A 20,332-nucleotide genomic window follows, 5' to 3' on the forward strand; every position below is an offset into this window, starting at 1 on the left:
AAAACGCCTGCGCAATGAGTATAGGCTTGTACGGCAAAGAGAACAAGAAGCTATGCGTCCGAGCAGTAAGCTTCGAGTTGTACGGAACACACTACGAACGTCATCATCACGCTCCCAAGTACAGGGAAGGACCTCTCCACCTGCTATTCCCAGGGCCTGGCTGACTGACTGTGCTATTGCCGAATTGCAACCTTGAACCTGACTGGGAGACACGGACGGGGCAACAGACCCGGAGATCACTAGAGTCTGAAGACTGGAAAGAGCCTACCCCGCTCTCCTCCGGTAGCCGCGCTGTGGCGATCGACTATCAGGCGCAGTTAAGGGACAGTCCTCTTGCTATGAGGAAGAAGCTCTAGAGGGCGCAGCGAGCTTGGGGCAGAAGGCAGTGCGTGGGAGCAGCGCGGTCCAAAGACGAGCTAGAAGCGAGCGAGGGCGGCGGTGGCTATGGGTGTGACAGGACTCACAGACGTCAGAGAAGGGTGTCTCTTGGGAAGAGGCGGACTAAAGTGTGAGCGCCACTACTTGTCTGGAGCCTCGTGAGAAACTAGGACAACGCTGGTATGAAAGATCAAGGGTTCCATCTTGTCAGGGATTTGTTTTGGTGAAGATCAGAGGTCACAGGGACTTGAAGATCGAAGTGTCAAAAACCCGAGTCTCTCGTATGAGACGGGTGAAGCTTTTCTAGTGAGTGTTATCAGAGTTCAATGACTGTTAAAAAAAAAAAAAAAAAGCAGCAGCCCTCTATGGCCGGCGACTCATGTGCAGCCTCACCCATTCTTTTTTTTTTTTTTTTTTTTCCCTGTTCTTGACCAGAACATGGGGACCATCACTATGAAGAGACCACGGAGCGGCAGGCTTCTGCAAGGAGAAGGAGGCAACCTCTTTGAGTACTTGCTGGGTAGAGGGGTGGTGCAGGAGTGACACTAAAGGGACCTCTGCATCGGAAGTGGCTACAGTGACCCTAGCTGGCTAGCTATGTCCCAGAAATGGCCTCCTCTCATGATCAGATGAACCCTGTTCTGAGGACAGGCAGAAGCAGGATGCCATTCGGAGGGATAAGGGGATTCCAGGTGAGATTGGGATTGTGACATTGTGACTTGAGAATATCCTTACTGGGCATGAGTCCCCAAGAGTCTTGGCCCAACTCGTGCCTAGACTGGTTTTTGTTTTTCGAGACAGGCCTTCTTTGTAGCTTTGGAGCCTGTCCTGGAACTCGCTCTGTAGATCAGGCTGGCCTTGAACTCACAGAGATCTGCCTGTCCTCTGCCCCGTCGCCGCTCCCCCCCAGTGTTGGTATTAAAGGTGTGCGCCACCACTGTCCAACTAATCCTTAGACTTTCAATGTGGCTGGGCTTCAGTTTCTTATATCAAAAAGGTGCAATAACCAGCGGTGGTGGCACACACCTTTAATCCTGGCAGAGGCAGGCAGATCTCTGTGAGGTCAAGGTCAGCCTGATCTACAGAGAGAAACCCTGACTTGAAAATCATATATATATATAGCCAGGTGGTGGTGGTGCACACCTTTAATCCCAGCACTTGGGAGACAGAGACAGGCGGATCTCTGTTCATATATATATGACATATATATATATGACATATATATATATATGACATATATATGCAGAGACTTGTGCATGCTATGCAGGGGCTCTACCACTGAGCCATACCCTTTGTCCTTTAGGAGGTAGTCTCTAGGCAGGAAGTGTGTTAAATAGAATTTATAGGGTTGGTAGTGTTAGCACACGCCTTTAATCCGAGCACTGGGGGGCGGGGGGGGGGGGGCAGAGGTAGGCAGATCTCCGAGTTCAAGGCCAGCCAGGGCTACACAGAGAAACCCCATCTCGAAAAACCAAAAATAAATAAATAAAATTAAAGGGTGGTGTTACAGGATTAGGTTTGTGTGGCCTTTAGGAAGAGTTCAAAGGAGAGGGTCATTGTTCAGGATGCAGAGGCATCCATGATTGGATTTTCTTTTTCCTTTTTGTTCTGTTTTTCTGAGTCAAAGTCTCAGTAGCTTGGCGCAGTGCTACAGCGTCTGCAACTGACTGCTCCTGAGACAGTAACAAGCAGCTCAGACATCTGGGAGCCAAGTGTGCAGCCCTGACTGTCCTATAGACCAGGCTAGCCTTGAACTCAGAACTGCCTCTGCTTCCCAAGTGCTGGGACTAAAGATGCTTGCCACTGCACTTGTCAGTGATTGTAAGCCTGACCCGGGAGGGAGGGAGAGGGGCTGAAGCTGAGGCTGGTACAGCAGCAGTCATGCGCATGGCTTGGGCAATATTCATTCTTGTCTGGCTCCCATCGTAGCCTTGTCTTTAACTAACGTTTTGTGAAATTGCACCTGTTCTCTAGACAGGCCTACGGGTGTCAGCTCCCAGGTGTCAGGGCTGCCTGTCACTGTCTCAGGAGCAGTAATTGCCGACATTGTAGCATTACAATGGTATGGAGTTGCTAAGATCAAGACCCCAGTTTTTGGATGATGAAACTTGTCCTTGCCTAGAGTGTGGAGATTCGCCTCAGGCAGTGTCTTGATCACCGTGCAAACCGCTTTGTCAGACAAGCCGACTTTGGGTTCTAAAACTGGCAGCACCCTTTCATTTCTTTGTGCTTCAGTCTGCTCATCCACACACAGTCTAGTCATTGGTGATGGCTGGCGTGGTTCCAAGGCCCAGGACAGGGCTTGGAGATTCCTCCTGGCCTTGCCCCTCGCTTCTCCCCATATTCCCCAGGTCACGTAGGAGTTCCACAGTGCACCCACTGCCTCATCACCTTCACCGATGCCAAGTTCCTGGAGCATCACATGACGAAAGAGCACCTGGAAGACTTTACAATTCATAAGCAGGAGGCCTTCTTCATTCTGCTTCATCTGTGCCTGCTCACGCCCCTCCAGCAAGGATCCACCAATGCAGCTATAGTCCTACCACCAAGCCCTCCCCATGGTGCTCACCCAAGACCCAGTAGACCCAGTCTGCTTCTCCGGCAGCACCACCAGGTCCATGATACCCACACCACCCCTAGCTCTGTAAGACTTTAAGACAATTCTGAAGCCATTTCTGACAATTCCAAACCCTCTCAGCCTCCATGCCTTAGTGCTTCCCCTCCTCCCCTGGGAACCAAGGACCTAACAGCTACACATGCACGTACTCAGTTCCTGAACAATTACCCATACACGTATGTTTTGACTCAGTCCCCTGGCAAACGGGGTCAAAATGACCTCTTACCTCATCTGATCTGACAGTAGCTCTCCATCCAATTATTGGTATTAACCCTTTTCGAATAAGCCAATCATAATGGTCAAGGAACAACCCCCTTGTTTCTATGGGGCCTTCTCCTTTAAAAGTAGACTGTACCAGCTATTCGGGGTCTCTCGGCTTCGCGAATGCTGAGGGACCCTGTCATGACAGAATTAATAAAATCCTCATGCTTTTGCATCGGCTGTGATATATGAGGTGGTCTCTGGGGGCGACTCCTTCTCGGTTTGAACACTAGAGTCCAACAGCTCCTTTGTCTGGACTGAGTGTGGCCAGGATATTGCCCAGAAAGCAGGGCACCATCAATACCACAGCGGGCATGCTTAGGGGAGCTCTGAATCGACGTGAGCCCTCTCTTCAGTGATGGGGCTCTACAGCTGGGGGATCCACCCATATAAGGTCAAGATCTGGAAGGATTTAATTACCCTGCCAGGAAGGCACAAGTCGAGTGTCACATCTGCAGTTTTTGGAGAACATAGGGTCTTTCCAGAAGCAGAGGCATCGGATAAATAGACGCATTGAGAAATCAAGGAGGAAAAATTGCTCCTATCTTCCCCATTCCCAGTTAAATAGCTTCAGATTCTATAATCACCTTTAATTTTTCCCAGATGGATGCCAGAGGCTGCAGGAGGAAATTACCCTGGCTTGGTGCCTGAGTGGGGGCAGGGAAGGGAAGTGCTGCTAGCCTGCAATGCTGGGTGAGTTCCAGACCTGCATCGGGACTTTGGAGATGGGCAAGGAAGAGCGAGCTGGACCCTGAGGTACGGGGATGGGGTGAGGGGCCTACAGTTTTAGGCCCTGTCTCTTCCATCCCTATGCCAGTTTTCCCCAACTCAGAGGGGCAAGGGCGTTGCAAGGTACTACCCACTGCCAGATAATTTATGCCCTATTTTTACTACTTTTGCTCTAGTGATGGGCTATTTTTATATGCACAAATGAGGTGCCATGAGTAAACCAACAGAAAGGGTGTCTAAAAACCAAACATCCATGTTAAAATATCTAAGGAGAGAGCCCTGGCTTTTGAGTGGGAACTGCTGGGGAACATATGGAAGTTGGGAGGAGGGGGCACAGAGCAGAGCTGGCCCAGCCCTGCAGAAAAACTAGTTTGGAATCAAACAGAGATGCCTTCTGCTTTGTGTTGCATTTGGCCAACACTGAGATTTCCTGTGGAGGCCCTGGTTATGGCTTTCCTGAAAGGTCCAGCGAAAACTTTAACTGTTATTAGGGGCAGAGTAGTGGATGTCATCCTTGCCCTGGGAATGAGTCCTACTAAGTCTGTATTATTCCTGAGGAATGTTTTAAAAGCCCAAAGGTGCACGCCTGTGAGTTTGAGGCCAGCATGCTCTACAAAGTTCCAGGATAGCGAAACCCTGTCTGGAAAACCAAAAAGGCCACAGGTGAAGTGAATGTGGTAGAAATGATTCCTGTCAATTTTTAATGAGCCAAACAAAAACACACTTTCCAGATTCCCTTGCAGCTAGCTGTGGCACTGTGACCAAGGTCTGACTAAATTTCTGGATAAAGTTCCCAAGTTTGGGAAAGAGACTTACCTTTCCTCTCCCTTTCTCGGTGGAATTAGACGTGGTTACCCAGCAATCTTCACTATAAAGTCAAAAGCAACAGAGAATGGCAGAGCAACAAGATAGGAGGAGCCTGGGCTGCTACAAGCATTTGTTACTATGTAACAGGCACAGGAACTTCTGTCTTAATTAAGCTGCCATTATTTTAGGTCCCTGTCCCATACAGGAGAGGTCACAGCAGGAGGCAGGTGTCAATTCCAGCTCCTTGTCTAGTTCCTGGCTTCACCTCAGACCAGTTTCTCTCTGTTAGTATTCAGGCATCTGTACTGACCTGCCCTTGGGGTTCTGACAGGATAGTCCTCAGCTGTAGCCACTAAGAGCACCTCCTCTGTAACATTGATATCGTTCCCTTTTAAAAGGTCCTTGCCCACCTCCTACCTCTTTTTCTCTGTCCCGTCTGTCCCTGCTTCTCTGCCTGTCTCTCCCCCTTCTCTCTTCTGCTGCTTCTGTCCCCCGCCCCCTTCCCTCTTTTTAGGTTCCCTTTCCCCTAAAACCCCTCCACGTAAATTCTGTCACATGGCATCTTTCTCTCTTGTGCTGTTTTTTAAAATTATAACACCCTTGAGTCTGGACAGCAATTCTCACATGGAAAATGTCACCTCCTGCTGGTGTGTGGGATGTGTGACAGGGTTAGCCTGGAGCTCTTTTTCTGGGGCGATGAATGGGAAAACAGTTGTGCAGTCATTTGGCTAACACTTTTTTTTTCTCCAAGACACCAAGTATACAGAATACTTTCACCAAGTATTTCCTTTAGCACCTGGTGAAAGCCTTGTTTCTGCCTCAGGTATTCTCCCAACCCCCGCACTTGCTTCCTTGACTCCAAACAGATAAAATCTCATGTGTTCTCCCAAGATGGTGACCCGGTCAGGTACAACCCTCAAAGCCCTCAGATGTCAAGGTTACCAAGGCTTGTAATGGCATCAATGGTGGTCTCTGAGTTTGTGTCTACAGCCCAAACCCCATGCATGAGGTACAACCACCTGAATGACAAAAGACGTAAAATGGACTGGTATGACTTCTGCAGTCTCTGGTCAGCTCAACTCCCACCATACTGGTGAGCTAGGCACTCTACTGTGTTCAGGCAAATTCTCATGCAGTGATATATCCCCGATTCCTGGATGACCCCCTTCCCACCACAACCCACTTCCAGTCTCTGCTAAAGACACACTGTATTGACTTAGGGAGTCCACTGACACCCTATGTATAGCAACTGAAAACTTTACTTGTGAGGATCAAGCAGTCACCTCCCTCTCAGCTGTGCAATCACTGTTTGATGTGGGACTCCCCTCTGTATGCTGCAAAGACATTTTATTACCACTGGTTAATAAAGAAGCTGCCTCGGCCTATTGCAGGGCAGAATATAGCTAGGCTGGAAGAGATAAATATATAGAGAGTAGATAGTCAGGGGGACACCATGTAGCTGCCCAAGAAGCAAGAGGTAACAAACCACAACCCTCGTGGTAAAATATAAAATAAAAAAATGGGTTAAGATGTAAGAGCTAGCTAGAAATACGCCTGAGACATCATTGGCCAAACAATATTGTAATTAATCTAGTTTCTGTGTGATTATTCGGGTCTGGGCGGCTGGGAACAAAAGAACAGTCTCTGGTTACAATTCTTTCCTAACCACACCCACACCAGGCTGGGTTCTGCCCCAGGACCTTTGCACTTGTTCCCTGTGCAGTCTTCTTACTGCGGCCCTCTGCAAAGGACTCACTGCTGCTCAGCTCTCAACCCTTGCCACCTCCTAAGAGAAGTCTCAGCCTGCTCAGCTGAGGGACTTGCCCTGGCTTGCCCCTTACCCTAGTTTCTCAGCAGCACTCCTCAGGGCCTGCAGCCAGTTTTGGGGGGACTTCTTATAATTGAATTGAAGCTCCTAGGGGTAAGAAATACCATGTCTCCAGCCTTCACTGCCTCACTCCAGTAAGAGAGTGTGCAGGGTGCAGTTCAGCATGCACTCTTGACTGGGTCATGGCTGACTTAGGGCTCTAGCTGGAGGCCAGCCTTCCAAAGAGCTCAATGATAAGGCTTTCTGCAAACTGTCAGCTTCAGTTCTGAGCTTGAGGCAAGGACAGAATAGGAGAGGGCCAGAAAACTTGCCTGCTTGGGTGTGATAGCAGTGGGCTAAGGACATTAAGGTGACCACAGCAGCCATGGGGTCTGGAATAGGGTACCTTACCTCTCCAGCAACGTTTGAACGCCAGCACCTTTCTGGACTCTGAACACAAGAGCCACCGTGTGGCTTTTCTGAGGTGGAAGCACTAACCAATTGATCACTGTCTGCCCAAACTGCACAGGGCTTGACCCCACCCCCATCCTCTTGCTATCCCAGTCAGCCCTACAGTGGAACAGATTTTTTTTTTTTTTTACTTTCTAATTTTATGTGTATGGGTATTTTGCTTTCATTTTTTTATTTATGTATTTTATGTAATGGGTGCTTTGTATGCATGTCTGCATACTAGAAGAGAGCATTAGATATTATTATAGACAGTTGGGAACCACCATGTGGGTTCTGGGAGTTGAACTTAGGACCCCTGGAGGAGCAGCCAGGGCTGTTAATTACTGAGCCATCCCTACATCTGGGGGACTTTGCTTTCATGTGTACCACATGCATGCCTGGTACCTGTGGAGGCCACTAGAGAGCACTGGATTCCCCGGTAGACTGACAAGCAGTTGTGAATACTGGAAACCAAACCCAGAACTTCTGCAAAAGTACTTTTAAAAAAATGTATTATGTATAGTATTCAGCCTGCATGTATGCTTGCACACCACATCTCATTACAGATGGTTGTAAACTGCCATGTGGTTGCTGGGAATTGAACTCAGGGCCTGTGAAAGAACAGACAGTGCTCTTAACCTCTGAGCCATCTCTTCAGCCCTAAGTTGCACAGGCTGCCCTTAAACTTGGGGTCCATCTTCTTCTGTCTCTGGAGTAGCTGGTACCACAAGCAGGCCTGTTTCTCTAGGCCCCCAATCCTCCTTTCCCCCAAGTCTGAGCTTTGAGCACTGTCACCTGCATTCTGTAGGTCTAGTCCTTTAGAATGCCCATCTCAGTTCTCAGGTCCTGACTAGCTGCTGACCAAAGCGGCAGCCACAGTACTTTCCACTGCAGCCTTATGACAGGAGGGCTAAGCATGAAGGTATGGATCACGCCTGGGAGCATGCTGTCCCTGTATCAGTTATCTATGCGCTGTGGTCACAGGTATGTCCCCCAGTGTTTGTTTGGTAGGATCCTAAGACTCAGTGTGACAATACTGAGTGGTGGATCCTTTAGAGTTCTCAACCTGTGGGTCACGACTCTGTGTTTGTGTGTTTGAACGACCCTTTCACAGGTCACCTAAGACCATCAGAAGACCCAGACATGGGCTGGAGAGATGGCTCAGAGGTTAAGAGCACTGGCTGCTCTTCCCAAGTTCCTGAGTTCAATTCCCAACAATCACATGGCGGGTCACAACCATATATAATGAGATCTGGTGCCCTCTCCTGGTCTGCAGACAAACATGCAGGCAGAACACTGTATACATAAACACACACATATATTATCTTAAAAAAATACCCACAGATATTTACCCTGTGATTCATGACTAACAGAACAACGGTTATGAAGTAACAATAGAAATGTTGGGTGATAGCTAACCTCAACCTGACTGCATTGAGAGCCTAGATCTGCAGGATAGCCTCTGCTCCTGACCTCATGAGATGATTAGCTCTGCTCTGCTACAGGCCCACAGAGCCAGGTGACCATGGGCTGAAACTGAGCCAATCAGCCCTTGAAAGGCTTCCTCAAACACAGCTAACAAGGGAGCAACAAAGCCCATCAGACCTTGATCTTGAACTTCCCAGCCTCCAGAGCTGTAATAAATTTACATTCTTTATTAAGTATACAGCCTCAAGCATTTTGCTATGCCAGCACAAATGGACCAAGATAATCCTTTCCATGAGCATGGATTTGTTGCCAGTTTTTGGATGCTCAGCTATTATCAGTTATGAAAAGAATGGGTTTTAAAAGACATTTTGAGGCTGGGAGGTGGTGACACACACTTTAACCACAGCACGCAGGAGACAGAGACAGGTGGATCTCTGTGAGTTCAAGGCCAGCTTGGTCTACAGAGCTAGTTTCAGGACAGGGTCCAAAGTTAGAGAAACACTGGCCTGAAAAACCAAAAAGGACATTTTGGGGGGCTAGAGAGATGGCTCAATGGTTAAGAGGAACCACTTTCAGAGGAACAGGGTTCAGTTCCAGCAACCACACAGCATCTTGCAACTGTCTGTAACTCCAGTTCCAGGGAACGTGACACCCTCATACAGACATACATGCAGACAAAACACCAAATGCACATAAAAATTTGAAAAATAAATTACAGAAGACATTTCAGCATGTGAGCTTTCAACAGGGTACCAAAAACGATACAGCTCAGCAGACAAAGTGCTTACCAAGCCTGAGGATCTGTCTGACCCCTGGAGTACAGAGAGACTCCTGCAAGTTGTCCAGACACACACTTTTCAAAAACTTTAAATCATGGGCATCGGGTGAGTGTGCATGTACAACCAAGGCCAGAAGGGGGCGCCAGATTCCCTGAACTGGAGTTGGGCAGTCAGAAGCCACTCTCATGGCAGACTCTCAGTGAAGGAGCCAGTTCCTGTCAGACTTTATCTCTGTAGCCCAAAACACTTACAATGCAAAGCTCCTTTGTTGAGGCTGGAGCATCCAGGTGACAAGGGGAACAGAAGGCCTCCTCCATGGGAGGTGACCTCTACATGGCTCTGCCAAACTACTGACCATGAGACTGTGGATTTGGCAATCCATATCTACATTTTTGTTTTTGTTTTTGAGACAAAGTTTGTCTGTGTAACAGCCCTTGCTGTCCTGGAACTTACTCTGTAGACCAGGCTATCCTTAAACTTACAGGGATCCACCTGCCTCTGCCTCTCAAGTGCTGAGATTAGAGGGCTGTGCCACCACAGCCCAACGAGATCTCCATTTCCAACAAAAGCCAGGATATTACTCACCTCTCACAGAGCTGGTATGGAGAATTTTGGGTGCTCTTGTGAATCAGACCCGCGCTGTGAGGTACCGCTTCTGACTCAGCGGTCAGAACATAAGCTCTGCTTCTTACTGGCTGCGGACTTTCACACTGGCTCAACCTCTATACCGTGGTAGCAGTTTTAAGACGTTCCCGAATGGGCTGGAGATGTGGCTCAGTTGGGGAGTGATTGTCTTACATGAGCTAAGTCCTAGCTGCAGTCCTAGCAATGCATAAAGTTAAACTTGGGGGAGGCCTCACACCTGTGATCTTAGCACTCGGAGGTGAGATCAGAAACTCCAGGTGGCAACACAGTGCATTCAAGGTCAGCATGAACCATGAGACCAAACCTAAAACAAATGCCTACAGAAACCAGCCCTGTGGGGACTGGGGTGTAGCTCTGTGGCAGAATACTTGCCCATTATGCACAGGGCCCTGGGTTCAGTTCCTGGTACTGAAGCCTGCCTGGCCCTCTGCACCTTTCAGCTCCCTGCTGTCACCAGGCCTCCTCTTGCCCCCTCCACTCCCTCTCAAGCACTCCAAGTAGGCCCCTACCTCAGATCTCCCATCCCCCCCCCCCAGCACTCCCTCGGGCAACCCTGGAGCTTTCAAACAGACTGCTGCTACAGCCCATGATGGCCTTGAACTCCTCCAGCCTCAGCCCCCAGAATGTTGAGATTACAGCAATGTGTCACAACGCCTAACTCCATACTTTGCATGGCTTGTCTGAACATGTGCTCCTAGTCTTCCCATCATGACACAACCCTCAGGGGCTGGAGCATAGCTGTTGCAAGTCATGTGCCACTTCAGAAACTCGGAGAATCAGCTGGGTGAGCCCGGCATCCTGCGCTTTTCTCCACATGAAGCACTGAGACAGGCCTGGTCCACTGTGAGCACAGACTTCCTGGTGCCATTCTGGTAATTTGGGTCCTATTCCTAGAGGCTTCTAGCTGCCAAGCTCCTATGAGCTAACATGTATACTGCACCTCAGAGCTGGGCTTGGCAACAGTAAACACTTGGTAAATGGTAGCTATTATTATAATCAGCCTTTAAATTTTAAAGCAGCGTTAGTGCCAGGCTTCTACCAATTAGTATGGCCTATCTCAAAGCCTCATTGCTTAGTCTTTCTGGTGTGTGTGTGTGTACTGTTTTTTGAGACAGGGATGTCACTCTTTGTAAGCCCAAACTAGCCTTGAACTCTCAACCACGTGTCACACCCTCAATAGTGCTGGGATTCCGAGCCTGAACACCATGCACAGCACCAGGACACACAGAAGGCTGAGACACCTGGGCCCTCTGCTGTCCTCAACCTCAGTGTCTGTCTTAATCCTGGCAGTCACTCCAGCCTTCCTTATCATCCCAGGGGGGCTCCTGCCTTGTCCAGCCTAGGAAATAGTTCCCTCCTGTGCACAACTGCCTTCTTCCACCTGTTCCCTTCCCAGGCAGAACTAAGAGATTTAAAGTTACAGCCCTTTGTGGTGTCTTAAGCTCATAGGTGGCCCGTAGGCTCATGTATTTGATGCTTCATCACCAGGGAGTCACCCCAGTCCCCACTTGAAAGGACTAGGAGGTGTGGCCTTCTTGGAGGAAGTGTATCACTGGGGATGGACTTTGAGGGTTCAAAATCCCATGCCAAGCCCAGTCTGTCTCTGTGCCTTCTGCTTGAGGATCAGAATGTAGCTTTCAACTACTTCTCCAGCACCATGCCTGCCACAATAATGGATTAAACTTCTGAAACCGCAAGCAAGCCCTGTTAAATGCCTTCTTTTTTAAGAGTTGCCCTGGTCATGGTGTCTCTTTACAGCAACAGTGACCAAGGTTCCATTCTACAACAGTTTACCCTTCTCTTGTTCTTTTCTTCATGGCATTTAACCCCCCCCCCCCCGCAATATATGTAGCATATTTTTTACTGTATCTTCAAAGTCAACTCACAGGGCCCATGTCCGTTCCATGGCTAGCTCACAACAGCCTGTATTCCAGGAAATCTGATGCCCTCTTCTGGTCTCCTTGAGCACCACACACACATAAATCTTAAATGGTGCATTCACAACATTTAGCATGTGGGAGGTACCCCAAAACTGTTAGAGATCCAGTTCTTGAAGAGGTCAGTCATACAAATCAAGGGGAATGCCAAGGGTGCTGGGATTACATCACAGTTCTGCTCTGGTATGAGTTCCTGGAATCTTTGACTCCAAATAGATAAAGCCCATGGCCAGGTACCACACACTGAGGCAGCACGGGAGCCCATGATCACTCTAACGGTAGTCCTCTTTATAGGAGGGATCAATGATGTAGCAGGCTGCTCGTGGCCTTCCTGGCCCCTGCAAACCACATCCTCCAAGGGGCGTGGCTAGCTATCTTTTCCAGGCTCCTTTGCAGCTGGCTACAGCTATGCAAATGACTTTCCAGCAGGAGCACTGTGGGGGAAGTGGCTTACGCCACTGGTAGGCACCTCTTGCAAACTCCCTCTACCAATAAGCCAGGCAGGACACCCAGCATGGATCATAGGGGTGGCCTGAACCCCAGGACTCCTTGCTTAAGGATAGTGGTTTTGTGCCTGTGATTCTGGGGCTAAGGCAAGAGAAACACAAATTAAAATTAAGCAGAACCTTGTCTCAAAGAAAAATGAAGCCAGGCAGTGGTGGCGCACGCCTTTAATCCCAGCACTCGGGAAGCAGAGGCAGGGAGTCTCTGAGTTTGAGGCCAGCCTGGTCTACAAGAGCAGAGCTAGTTCTAGGACAGAACAGGATCCAAAGCCACAGAGAAAGCCCGTCAAAAAAAAAGGAAAAGAAAAAATGAACATGGTTTAAAAACTATGGGTCTGGGGTTGGAGAGATGGCTCAGTGGTTAAGAGCATTGCCTGCTCTTCCAAATTCCAAAGGTCCTGAGTTCAATTCCCAGCAACTACATGGTGGCTCACAACCATCTGAAATGAGATCTGATACCCTCTTCTGGCCTGCAGGCAGACACACAGACAGAATACTGTATACATAATAAATAAATAAATATTTTTTAAAAAAACAAAAACAATGGGTCTGCCACTAAAAATGATGCATCATGTGGTTATACAGGAGTTATGAGTCATACCGACACCTCCGATTCCAACCCACTCCCCCAGATCGCCCCCCTTGACTCCCCCCATTGCACATGTGCATCCCCACTCATTCCACAGAGATTGCAGCACTAAGCAGGCTCCCCATTGGCCCAGTCTTGCGTTTCTACAAAGTGCCAGTTTCCAATGGAAGTCGACGCTATGAAGGTGAAGGCCAGGTGTGTTTGCAGATGGTGTATGGCTTTCCCCATCAGCTGAGGCTACACAATCAAAGCATCACTGACAGAAACTAAGTACCTCTCTCTTGGATCCCATTGGTATCTTGTCACTAATTGTAATAAGACTTGCTTTACTGGCATTCAGTTCTTAAAAAAAAAAGAAAGAAAGAAAAAAGAAGCCAAACAAAAACAATTGGGATGTATCTTTCTTTCTCTTTCTTCCTTCCTTCCTTCCTTCCTTCCTTCCTTCCTTCCTTCCTTCCTTCCTTTCTTTCTTTCTTTTTTTTCCCTGAGACAGGGCTTCTCTGTAGCTTTGGAGCCTGTCCTGGAACTAGCTCTTATAGACCAACCAGGCTGACCTCAAACTCACAGAGATCCGTATGCCTCTGCCTCCCGAGTGCTGGGATTAAAGGCATGCACCACCACCGTCCTGGATGGACCTTTCCTAATATGCTCAAAGGCCGAGGTTTAATCCCCAGAATCACATAAAATTAGTCCCGGTGGTGCATGTTGGCAATCGCAGCACTCAGGAGGGGAAGCAGAGGGATGCTAGTACAGACCGCATTCACCATACTCAGTCACACACAGAATCTGGCTTTTATTCATTCTGCCCTTCACATATCTACTGCTAAGACAACACACATGGGTGGGACCCCCAGCCCAGACTGACTGTAGCTTCCTCAGCCCCTGCTCCTACCCACCCCTCCACCAGCTCCCTGGTGGCCCTACCTAAACCTCACCCCGGGCATGTAGCATGAAGTGACCATGCAGCTCCCCGAGGTTGTCAAAGGAGTCCTCACACTCCGTACAGTGGTAGGTACCCCCCTCCTCCTCATCTTCATCTCCATCCCGCCCTGCTGGCAGGCTCTCCCCAGTGCGAGATGGCTCCTCCTCTTCCTCACCAAGAGCCCTGCCTTCAGCGGCTGGGGCTTCTTGGGTTGCTGTTGCAGGGCAGCAGAGTCGGCAAGGTGGGGTACCAGGTGGGGCCTCTGCCAGCGGTGATCGGCCACAGAGCTGGCAGAGCTGTGCAGGTGGGCCAGCAGGCTGGGCTGCTCGGGGGGCCCGGCGGGATGGGCCTCCCCTGCCCCCACCTATGCGCTGTTTCACCTTATAGCCAGGGTCATATTCGGGGTCATCAGTGGTCTCCTCTTCTTCCTCTTCCTCCTCCTCCTCCTCAGAGTCGGGCTCTGAAAGAGTGTATTCAGAGTCAGAAGAATGCTCCGGGCCTGTTGGGGCGGGTAGGAGAGACATGGCATCAGGGCTGTGTCCAGCTGACCCCCTGAGCCCCCATCAAGCTCACTGTATGGGCAGGACAGCTTGACACAACAAAGATGCAATGAATCTATGTGTCTAGCAAATGAGTGCCTGCAAGTGCTACATCTGTCATCTGTAATGCCAGAACTCAAGGAGGCTGAGGCAGAAGAATCACACAAGCTCCAGGCCAGGTGGCTTAGAGAGAATGAGACACTGTCTCAAAATAAAAAATAGACACATGGGCATCAGCCGTGGGGTAGACAGCAAAGACAGTATGCGTGTGCTCACCCAGCTCTTGGAGCAACACCTGGACCAACCTAGAAACTGAGGCATTAGAGCAGTTATGCCTCACTGAATCACTCACCTGCGATCACACAGTCTACCAGAGAGCTAAATATGACAATGTTCTACACTGGACCATTTCAGGAAGACATGTATCAGAATAGGTAGCAAAATAGTAAATTAAAATGCAGTACATGAAAATAAGAAAATGTTTTTCCCCATCTGTATAAGTGTATGTGTGTACGTGCGCGTAGAGACTTGTGTGTTGTGGAATATTAGTTTAAGATGTGTTACATTCATTTATGCTGTGAGATATTTAATGATGCAAAGATGTGTTGCATTCTTTTCTGTTGCATTTGTTTACCTCTGTGAAGCTGTGATTCTTTTCCTGTCTAAAACACCTGATTGGTCTAATAGAGAGCTAAACGGCCAATAGCTAGGCAGGAGAGGGATAGGCAGGGCTGCCAGGCAGAGAATAAGTATAAGGAGAAAAAGAGAAGAGGGAGGAGTTGAGAAAAGGAGGAGAGAGGATACCAGGGGCCAGCCATCTAGCTACACAGCAAGTCATGGAGGAAGGAAAGACAGAATAAAGGTAAAAAGCCAGGAGGCAAAATAGTAGTTAAAAAGAAATGGGTTAAATTAAGTTAGAAAAGCCAGCTAGAAACAAGCCAAGCAAGCCGAGCAGTGGTGGTGCACGCCTTTAATCCCAGCACTGGGGAGGCAGAGGCAGGCAGGTGGATCTCTGTGAGTTCAAGGCCAGCCTGGTCTACAAGAGCTAGTTCCAGGTCAGGTTCCAAAGTTACAGAGAAACCCTGTCTCGAAAATAGAAAAGAAAGAAACAACTCAAACTAAGGCCTGACATTCATAAGTAAGAATAAGTCTCCATGCATTTATTTGGGAGCTGGGTGGTGGGCCCAAAAAAAGTCAAAAGAAGAAACACTGTGCCTGTGGAGAGGCCAGAAGTCAACACTGGTGTTTTCCTTAATACTTGCCACCTTATTTTCTCAGATGGGGTTTCTTACTGACCTACTTGACTAACCTAACCAGACAACACCAAGACCCTCCTGCCTGTGCCTTCCAGCAGGGGCACAGGTGGAGCAGGTGCGGAGACAAAGGTGGGTTTTCACGTGGGCGCTGAAGTACTCATGATTCCACAGCAAGTATTTTTACATATTGATTTATTCCTCGCCCATTTTGTTTAGTAACCATGTTCTCAGACAGTCTAGGGTTGACCTTGAACTCCCAAAACCTTGGATTAGACTGGCACCACTATACCTGACTTTCCTGTTGTTTTTAGAAGATAGAACACATATACAAGCATATGTACCTATGTATGTATGTATGTATGTAATTTAAGGATGTACATATGTGTTCCAAGCTGGCCTTCATCTTACCTCAGTCTCTAAGTGCTGGGATTACAAATATCCATTTCGATACACAAGTCAATTAAAATGCTCAGTTTTAAGTATAGACACATTATTGCAATTTCAGGGCATAAATTACATATAGACAAGTTTGGGTTTAAAAATATGCTCAGATGCTGGCATGATGGCTCAGTGTTAAAGGTGCTTGCTGCTAAGCCTGACAACCTGAGTTTGATTCCCAGGACCCACACAGCAGAGGAAGAAAAACAGCTCTCAATAGTTGTCTTGTGACCTCCATTTCTGGTACCATGAGGGTATACCCACCTTCATTAAATCAATATACAAAATAACAGAAGCTTTCAAATAAAAAACCATAAGTGATGAATACATGAGCAGCCGGTCTGTGGCCATACGTATGCTAGGGTCTCCATGGTCAAGATGCCTGCTGCAGCCACACTGCAAAGGGCCTGCTGAAAGTACCCCCCTGGACTGTGGCACAACCTCCCTCTGCATCCACTTAGCCCCCGCACTTCCTCCAGCAGCTCACAGAGATGGTGTTTCTACCCTCACCACTCACATCACCAAGGCGACAAAAGGTGCTGGAGCGGGGGCCAGGGCTCAGACCTCATCACCCATCCTCCCCAGTCACCGTGGATGGGCCTTTGCATCCCTTTCTGCAGATCATGCTTCAAGCCTGCCTTGGAGCACACTGATTACCCTATTTCATAGCAGCCCTCCCCAGCGCTGTTCATGCCCTCACCCTGCCTTAATTCTTCCCTTGTAGTCCAATCAACTGCACAGTAATTACCTGTACTGATGTTTCTTCTTGTCCCTAAGAGACGTGGTGATTGTGTGGTGGCTCTGTAAGACTCTGAGTGCTGAGCATTTGTGGGATGTTTCTTGTCTATGTTGTCCCCTCTGCTATGGATGCTCTGTCCTGCTTTTCCCTTTAGGACCCTCCTTGGTGAGCTCCCTCCTTGGTGAGCCACCTCAGACCACCTCACCCTAGTTAGCCAGTCATCTTTTCTACTGGCCTCACGCTGTCCCCTCTGAGAGTCCCAGGGCTGTGGCACTTGTGCCCAGGTGCCTGCCCAAACCTGAGCAGGCCCTCAGTATCCATCCACTGCACCCCTCCCAGTCTCAGGACTATTTCATTGTTCCTGCCCCGTTCTGCTGCCCTCTCACTTTCTACAGATATTCCCTGAGACCTAAGTATCTCTCTGCACACTGTCCCACACTATGTCCACTTGGCCCCTCCTATTCAGGCTTCAAGATCCAGCACAGGCAAACCTCTCACTGCCACTTCCCTGATGGTCCTGGCTATTGCTGCCCCCATCACTGTCTAGAGGCTGTGGCTTTCAAGACCTGAACCTGGGTTCCCACCTCAGTCTAGTAGAGGACAAATGGGTCATGACTGATGGAGAGCCCAGGCCCTGAGCTGCCGCCTCCAGGAGGCTCTTCCGTCTGCTCCTCCCTGTGAAGACTTCCATGCTCTACCAACAACTCCAGCTCAGTGTTATCTCCTCTATGAAGCCTCCTTGAAACTCGAGGTGATCAGTGTCTCTCTCTGGGCTTGCCCACCCCGGCAATAACATCACCTAGGCCTGAAGACTCAAGGCAGGTCTTTAGTGAGCCCAGCTCCAATTTTCAGCCCTGTTAAGTCTGAGTGGATGTGATTCTATTCACTAACAGGCTCCAACCTTGTGCCAGGGTCCCACCTTCTCTCCCCTCTGATCTCACTCTCCAGAGTCCTCAGTGCTCACTATGACCTCATGGGTTGCTTGTGATGAGCCATCTGGTTGTCGTCCTTGGTTACCAAATCTTGCACGCTTTACCATGACTTCTAGGAGCTCAAGCCCCTTTGCACCCGCCATGCATTCTCCATCAAAGAGATCCTCCAAGCCCGGCATGGCTCCGGCACCGGCACCCACTGGGCCCTCCATGCCCACCACAGCTCCCACACCTCCAACTTCCTTGAAGACCACCAAAGTAGCGGCGCCCTCAGTGCATCCTAAGTCCCCTAACTTGGTCATGAGCCCCAGTAGTTCTAAGTCTACCAGATCAACAGGCACTAAGACAGCTCCTTCAACCCGTCCCAGCAGTAGATCCCAAGGCCACAGCAAGACGAGGACACCCAGTCGGCTGAGCACTGACACCAAGCCCAGGAAGGCCAGCAAGAGCAGGAAGAGCGGCAAGACTGGCATCGTGGAACAACATCGGCAGAAAGGCACACATAGCCGGGGGCGAACTCCGGGCAGGAGGGGAAGTCACAGCTCCAAGACGTCCCCCAGCAGAGCAAGCACTCCTATCAGTAAGAGAACCCATTCCGCCAAACCAGGTGTGGCCAAGAAGGCTACGACACCGACTTCCCACCGCAAACAAAGCCAAGGCAAGAGTTATACCCAACCTAGAACCAGTACTCAGGAAAGGAGTGCCAGCCAGCCTAGAAACATGCACCAGGAAAAGAGCCCCAAGCTGCCAGGTGCCTCAGACCCGGGGAGCAGCTCTAGAGTACCTGCGATCCCCAGTAGGGCCAAGAGCCACAGTTTAAGTAGGATGGTCTTAATGAGCTCTAGCAAGTCTCCTGTGACATCCAGGAGGGCCAGGAGCTATAGCCAGGTGACGTCCCCCAACAGGGAACAGACTCACACCATGATTGACCTGACTGACTTGTCAGGCATGGTCAAGAGTTACAAGCAGGACAGCAGCCCCAGCAGGACCCAAAGTTTTAGCCGCTCCAGGACCCCCAGCAGGACCCGAAGTCACAGCCGCTCCAGGACCCCCAGAAGGTCAAGAAGTCACAGTCACAAGAGGACCCAGAACCGGGTGAGAAGTTACAGCTGGAAGAGAAATCGTAGTAGGGCAAGAAGTCGTACGCGGAGGGGCACGCCCACCCAGATGAGACACAGCAAGTCCAGAACCCACAGCCAGGGGAAACGTCACAGCCCATGGAGAGCTCTAGGAAGGGAAAGAAGTCGAGTGAGATCTAGGACTTCCAGTCAGGAAGAAAGTCGCAGCCGGTCCAGAGGGACCCGAGAGAGACATCACAGCCGATCCAGAACTGCCAGGAAGAAGGGGCACAGGCTGTCTAGGATGCCTAGCAGTGAAAGCAGGTATAGCCAGTCTAGAACCCCCAGCACAGACACAGCCCGCAGCCGGCCTAGAGCCTCCATCAAGAAGAGAGCACAGAGCCGATCCACCATTTCCAGCAAGGAAAGGCACCATGGCCAATTGAGAGTCACCAGCAAGGAGAGCTCCCGAAGCCACTCTAAAACCCACCGAGAACACGGCCACACTGGAACCCGCAGTAGGAGCCGAGAACATGGCCACACTAGAACCCACAGCAGGGACCGAGAACACAGCCAATCTAGAACCTCCATCAAGGACCAAGAATACAACCAAGCTACAACCCCTGAGAGCCTCCCAGGGAAGCCATCTCCCACCAGGACCAGGAGTTCTAGCCAGAACAGAGCCCACAACAAGGAAAGGGGTCACTCCTCCTTGCAGCCTCCCAAGGAATCCAGCTTCATCAACACCACAACTTCTAAGGCTATCTCACCTGGGGAAAGGTCTTCATCATCTTCCTCCAAGCTGGCGTAGCCTCCAGTCTCAGCGGGCTCACGGGTCTCTGTCATGGCCAGGGGAAGGGACAAGAGACGGGAGCAGAGCAGCTACTGGACAGGGTCCCTCCCCGGCCAGCTCTTCCAGTCACACCTCCAGCCACAAGCTCTTCTATCGCAGAGTGTTGGCAGGTAGCAAGAGATGCTGGACATGGGGAAAAGAAAAGCCTGTGGTGACTCAATAAATTTTTACATAACACTTGTCCTCATTCCGAGTCCGCTGTGTGCTCAGGGCTGAGGTGAGGCCTCTGTTCTGTCTTGACTACATACAGAACCCTGACTCTGCAGACTCTGCCTCCTGGAGATCTCAACAAGACTTTGTGGTTCTAATTCGGTAGAGTAGGGAGAGACAACCTCCCTAGTTATTTAAAGGTAGGTACTGGCACTGGCACGGGCACCAATCATAACTAAGTATAAAAGGAAGGGACCTGTGCCAGGCATTAACCCTTCAGCTGTCCACGGTAGAGAGGGCTAGGGCTAAGGGAGGATACCTCGTTAGTTATCAGGGACACAGGAAACTTGTTATAGCTGAAACACTAACTACCCTGGAAATAGTTTCTTTTAGTTCTGTTTGGTTTTTCAAGACAGGGTTTCTCCATAGCTTTGGAGCCTGTCTTGGAATTAGCTCTTGTAGTCCAGGCTGGCCTCGAACTCACAGAGATCCGCCTGCCTCTGCCTCCTAGGAGT

The 20,332-nt window shown here is 49.7% G+C and overlaps 2 protein-coding genes and 1 long non-coding RNA gene across 4 annotated transcripts; 2 read left to right on the forward strand and 1 right to left on the reverse strand.

Moving 5' to 3' along the window:
* The first annotated feature begins 22 nt into the window (after window positions 1-22).
* On the forward strand, window positions 23-2,879 carry LOC148123402 (uncharacterized). Its single transcript, XR_015738373.1, has 3 exons — window positions 23-684; window positions 814-1,070; window positions 2,730-2,879. It is a non-coding gene; the product is annotated as an uncharacterized LOC148123402 (long non-coding RNA).
* Window positions 2,880-13,698: 10,819 nt separating this feature from the next.
* Window positions 13,699-19,727, reverse strand: Znf428 (zinc finger protein 428). 2 transcript variants are annotated; one of them, XM_048440549.3, is made up of 2 exons: window positions 19,585-19,727; window positions 13,699-14,312 (listed from the first exon to the last, which is right to left on the reverse strand). In XM_048440549.3, exons 1-2 carry the CDS (start codon window positions 19,658-19,660, stop codon window positions 13,855-13,857), a joined length of 534 nt encoding a protein of 177 aa, XP_048296506.2. In that variant the 5' UTR covers window positions 19,661-19,727; the 3' UTR covers window positions 13,699-13,854. The 2 variants fall into 2 exon arrangements, with proteins under 2 accessions (XP_048296506.2, XP_048296505.2); XM_048440548.3 differs by having other exon boundaries at window positions 13,699-14,351; window positions 19,585-19,726.
* Srrm5 (serine/arginine repetitive matrix 5) lies at window positions 15,433-19,847 on the forward strand. Its single transcript, XM_048440547.3, has one exon. It carries the CDS (start codon window positions 17,790-17,792, stop codon window positions 19,623-19,625), a length of 1,836 nt encoding a protein of 611 aa, XP_048296504.3. The 5' UTR covers window positions 15,433-17,789; the 3' UTR covers window positions 19,626-19,847.
* The last annotated feature ends 485 nt before the right edge of the window (window positions 19,848-20,332 follow it).

This window comes from Myodes glareolus, chromosome 1, assembly GCF_982192425.1.
Source record: "Myodes glareolus chromosome 1, mMyoGla1.1, whole genome shotgun sequence".
In the NCBI taxonomy this organism is placed as follows: Eukaryota; Metazoa; Chordata; class Mammalia; order Rodentia; family Cricetidae; genus Myodes; species Myodes glareolus.